Genomic DNA, 5,378 nt, shown 5'->3' on the forward strand with positions numbered 1-5,378 from the left:
TTTTTTTTTTTTTTTTTTTGAGAAACACGAGATGCATGTCACTGTTGCTTACTTGATTTTAAAAATTAAAAACAGGCTACCAGACTTTCTCTAAGATACTAAAAAAAATGAGACTACTTAAAAAACCTTTCAGTTCTATATTGTGACCCCATTAAGTGGGTAAAAGGCTCAGGACAGAGATGGAAAAAAGTAGGAAGAAGTAGAACCAGAAGAGAGGTGGGGAAAGTGGCCCATGAACAGACGGGGAGAGAGAGGCCAGCAACTATGGAGAAGTTCATAGCGTCAGGAGAGAGGGGAGAAGCCAGGAGGAACTAATGATCATACCCTGGCATGTACTGGGGCTGTGAGTTCTACAAGGCTGCCTCCTCCTACAAAAGGCTCTGCTGACTAACTCCTGCTAACAATTCTTATTTCTTCTTTACTTAAAATCTTTGTCTACATCATTTTAAATAGCATAGCCCCAGAAGCACACTCCTATGGAGAGGGGAGTTACTCTGGTCGTGTAGAGTTCTAATTGAGTCTTGGCTTCCCATCCTTACTAGAGATGATGAAAATGTCTCCTCCCCTGTGGCCAATCTGGCTCCTCCAGCGTTGTTTCTGGAGTTCTGTGACTGACTGTGATTTCTGAATTGACAGGAACACAAATTTTCTGTTTAAGGCTAGGGTGATGGATCTTATATATCCAGATTTCCTTTGAACATTTTATTTAAAAAGATATGTTGGGCTTTTCATGAAGCTAAAAATCAGGAACTGTAGAAAGTTGATTCTGTGAACATAAGGACTTCCATTCTCTCCGTAAGCACTGGCATGTGTAGACGAGATTCTTTCACAGATCTTTTTCTTTCTCCTCATATCCCAATTCATTTCTGAGACCACGTTTTGAAGTATAAAGCCTTTTCTGTATTTCTGTTCATTCTTACTTGTGACATTGCTGTGAATAGCCACTTAACCTGCATTCAGATCTAGAAATGCTAGGAGGTCGTCATTGCTCAGAGATGTGCTAACGCCCCGTCCACGCTGTGCTCCCCGTGTAGGTGGAACAACACGCCCATGGATGAGGCGCTGCACTTCGGGCACCATGATGTGTTTAAAATCCTCCAGGAATACCAAGCCCAGTACACACCTCAAGGAGATTCTGACAATGGAAAGGAAAATCAAACCGTCCACAAGAATCTTGATGGATTGTTATAATGGTCTTAGATCCCAAGATTTAAGTCACTTACCTATTTAATTGTGGAAAATGAGTATGAAGAACGTGTGTATTTCTATCTGGTAGTGATGTACATTTTACAACATTTGTCATTTCAGTGTTACTGGAGTTTTCTTCATTGTGCGCACAGGACAAATCTGATCTCTTTGGGAAAAAATAGAAATAAAACAATCTCCCTTCATAATGTGAGCAATATTTACCTCGTGCATTGTATAATTTGATGTAAAAGAAATAGTTACCAATGCTAGCTTAATTGTGTGGTCTTCACGATTTACTTGTGTGTTTTGTGAATTTTCCGTTTATGGTGATGATCTGCTGATATGCATTTAAAAATAAAGCTTTGTTGTACAGTCTGCCCAAATAGGTCAAGGCTGCCTTTAGAAGCAAATATTGTGATTTCAAGACTCCTATTATAGATTTAGCGTGAGTGTTTGAACAACTATTGCACTTATGGTTGTGTGTTTTAAAATGTCTCCCTCTAGCTTCACAATGTGATTCTTAAAAAATTATAATAATTAAGAACTGTTAGAATAGACCAATTCTGATTAGACTTTATCAGGGAATATGTTCAAAATATGTTTGGTGACCAAAACATATGTGTGAATGTAGTTATAATACTTTTGAGAAAATTTCCTTTTTCTATATGCCCTTCCTCCAGCCTCTTTTCTCAGAAATTGAGCTCTCTGCCTCTTTCCTTTTGCTGGGAAAGCGAGTGCTGGCATACTATGCAGTTTTCATGTTTTCCACAGTAAGTCAGAAAATGCCTCCTGTGTCTGGCATCAGAGCGTAACTTTGCCATTTGTGTATAGAAGATGAACCAGAGTCAAAATTACTAATCAAGGTATCAAATAGTCAAACTTACCAGTCTAGAAAATGACAGGATGTGCTACTGTAGCTCTTTGATTTTTTTTTTTTTCCTTAGCTTCTAGGATAAAGAGAAATCCAGACATGCTCTAAGCTACCAAAGTTATTCTGATATCATGGAAACTGCTACAAATAACACTTATTTTTAAGCATTATCATTAAAAGTCTGCATCAAGGTATTGGTCCTCCTTGGAAGACCAATGGATCACTCCAGATTTCTTCTGATTTCTCTATTATGTACATCGTTATGGTCTCTTTAAATAAAAAGAGGCTATTTTATTTTAAATTGAGACCCATCATTTCTTTGTCATGGGGCATTAACTCAGAATTTGGAGAGTCAAAGGGGCTTCAAAACGTAAAGGAGTTTCTAGGAATTGCACATATACTTTATCCTGTCATACCTCCAGGGCTGTGTTAGTGAGGACTTCTGCTGTTTAGTGCTGCACAAACAAATGGACGTTTTTGAAACAGTGTTTAGTAAAATGAGAATTCTCAACTACATCAACGCTAATCGTTACCACATATAGGTCTCCTTTTTTTTCTGATCAGCATACACTGTTGCTTTTAAGCTTTATGATGCCTGATGGCACCTTACTCCAGCAGCCTCCAGGTGCTTTGATTTTTGCTCCTAGTCTAAGTCAGTGGCTTCAGCTTTGCCCTCCCATTACCAAGACAACACCTCCTTTGGTGAAGCCATGGCCAGTGTTCCTCAGCTGCATCGGGCATGAAGCTGCTCTCACACCCGAGCTTCTGTGTAGAGGATAATGGGTGGGCAGTCAGCCCTGCCAGAGTTCCTACCCCACAGATCTGCCAAGCCACACAGACAGGTAGCATTTGCAAGATACTTATCTTCAAAGATATTACAGAGTAGACACATTTTAATTGAAATCAATTAAGATAACTGTTCAAATAGCAGCTTGTTGTGTGTTATTAAAATAACATTAAGATGGCTGAATTGTGTGGCATAACGATTACCAATGATTAAGAGACTTCTCAAATAAAAAAGAGTTCTATTATTTGGGAACAAACAAGAGTTTTCATCTCTTATCAGATCAAAACTGTTCTGTAAAATCTTTATTGTTAAATGTGCTCTTATTTATCTCTGATGTTGTGACTACGCCTGGTTCTTGCTCTGGCTGTTTGCTGTTGGCTGGTAATATGAGTAAATTTGGTTTAAATGCTTGTTACTCTGCTATTAACTGCTGCCATCAGCAACTCCAAAGGTCTTTTGGTTTTGGCTTTCAGATTCTATGTGCTTTGTCTGTATGGGGAGAGCTTTATATGGTCATGTTAATTTAAAGCTTTGTCTACACTGTTGTTTTTGCTGATCTTGTTCTGCTGGTCTCATCTTTGGTAATATGCTGAACCCCACTGCTGCCCCACACTGCCCTTTAGCTGCACAGCTGGATTAGCTGTTGCCCATCTGATGCTTTGTCTGGCAGGGATTGAATGACCTGATGTTGGATTTAGATTCTTCCTGGGGATTACACAGCTATGAATGTATTTGCTTCCAAAACTTCCCAAAGTGAATCTAATCTTAAAACTAGAAGTTGTAAGTATCCTAAAACTGGGAAACTTTATTTTAAATGAAATAAGGTAGTGTTGCTTTTTACAGTATAATAAATACGTGTATTAAAAAAACATGAAAAATGTGTTTTCTTAAAACGACTAAGGTTTCATCTATGTCACTGGGCTGGGAATGCTGCAGAGCATAGAGACCATGTCTAGTTGGTTCAAATACATTTCTGATGCTTAACCATGATCCAGGTACTATATGAGATGTTGGTGCGTTACCACAAGGACTGAACTACTCAGGAGTTCATCCTTGAAGGTGAGGGACCAGCAGGCATGCCTCTAGTGCCTTAGAAGCTAACACCTTTTACAGTTAGGAATTGCTCAGTAAATATTGGTTGAATTAAACCATTAAACATATCCTTGAAAGAGAAGAGAGGTTATTTTTACAAAGCCTTGAAATCTATTTGCAGAGTTGAACCCGGTATTCCCACACTAGGATCTGAGTTAGACCAGCTTGCAAAACTCAGCTCCCAACTGATTCATTAAATGTGGGAATAGCATTCACTTCCAATGCCAGAAACCCCTGGTCCTCAGTCCTCTATCTTTCCAGATTTAAGGTTTAGTGTGTGGTTTTCTAACCATACTGAGCATACATGAAAACCACGGCTGTTACATTTGCATCTATCAGAGTTAGTTTTTACAAAGTAAGTTGCTTTGGTGTATAGGTAATGGTCTATCAGTGTTATGCCATCTGCATTAGCCCATATTTTAGAACTGGAAAACACATCAGAAATTCTCTGATCTAACCCACTTTTATAGAAGAAGCTGTGACCCAAGAGTGGCTATGCAGTCCCATGCCCTTTCCCTCTACCCTGTGACACTGACTGTACCCACTATGGACAGAGTATGGGCATTCACTTATTCATACTAACTCATTCCTAATAGTTACCACTTCTCCTCTGCGGAGTTTCAAGGAGAGGCATAAGTGCCACAGTGTGAAGAAGTCCTGCCACACGCAGTCAACCTCAGCTATGCTTGTACATCCACAGACAGAAACAGGACATCAGCCCAGGGACGACAAACGCATGAATAATCAAGGAATGAAGAGTTGTATTTGTTTTTAATAGAAGATCATTTTAGTTTTGTGGGAGTTTCTCAGGGGTTGGGGTAATCTTCCTAATTTTACTTGCTAAGCCTCAGTAAAACAAGTAAATTCATAAATCATACCCCAAATGGGTCAGGAAAGAGCTCACGAATGTGTTAGGTGGCCTTATAAAAAGGTCTTTTGGGAAAGGAGGACTTAGGTATAGAAAGGATATGATTTATTAGCTTAGAGAAAGTGTGTGTTCGGGGATGGTTAAGGATTAGAAAATTAAGACAGTTATTAAAAGGGGTGGGGTAACAAATAACTGGATAAGAGTTATTTGGGTTATTTCTGTTCTAGAGCCTGAACCCAAGTTGGCCTCTGTGTGACCTCCTGTGACCCTGGCTGCCTCTCCAAATGGTCTATAAAAAGCTTGCCCTGAAGTGAGTCAGACAGGCAGTTTTAATAGCCAAAGAATGTCAAGCCTGTTTCTGTCAGGGCCCAGGACTGGCCAGGTCTCAGGCCCAGCTTAGGTAGCTTCTGGACGCGGACCACTAAGCAACCTTGCTCAGGAACAGTTTCTCGTAGGTGCTTGAGGGCTATCTACTTTAGCTGGAGAGAGAGAGAGACAGAGTATCTTAGAGAGAGTAAAGGTCTTCTTAGAACAAATAGCTCTTAGTCTTCAGCAGAGATGCCATGCTGGCG

The 5,378-nt window shown here is 39.8% G+C and overlaps 2 protein-coding genes across 2 annotated transcripts in view; one reads left to right on the forward strand and one right to left on the reverse strand.

Annotated features, from left to right (window-relative positions):
- Positions 1 to 3,707, forward strand: part of GLS (glutaminase) — an 83,705-nt gene extending 79,998 nt beyond the window's left edge. The window contains exon 18 of the mRNA XM_003801823.2: positions 1,035 to 3,707. Coding sequence (XP_003801871.1) covers positions 1,035 to 1,191 — 157 coding nt within the window. The 3' untranslated portion in view covers positions 1,192 to 3,707. The remainder of the gene's footprint in view (positions 1 to 1,034) is intronic.
- STAT1 (signal transducer and activator of transcription 1) overlaps positions 1,262 to 5,378 on the reverse strand; it is a 49,858-nt gene continuing 45,741 nt past the window's right edge. Inside the window, exon 26 of the transcript XR_002771081.1 lies at positions 1,262 to 1,354. The gene's annotated coding sequence lies outside the window, so the exon portion shown is untranslated. The remainder of the gene's footprint in view (positions 1,355 to 5,378) is intronic.

This window comes from Otolemur garnettii, unplaced genomic scaffold (genome assembly GCF_000181295.1).
Source record: "Otolemur garnettii isolate 467f Iridium unplaced genomic scaffold, OtoGar3 scaffold00222, whole genome shotgun sequence".
NCBI lineage: Eukaryota > Metazoa > Chordata > Mammalia > Primates > Galagidae > Otolemur > Otolemur garnettii.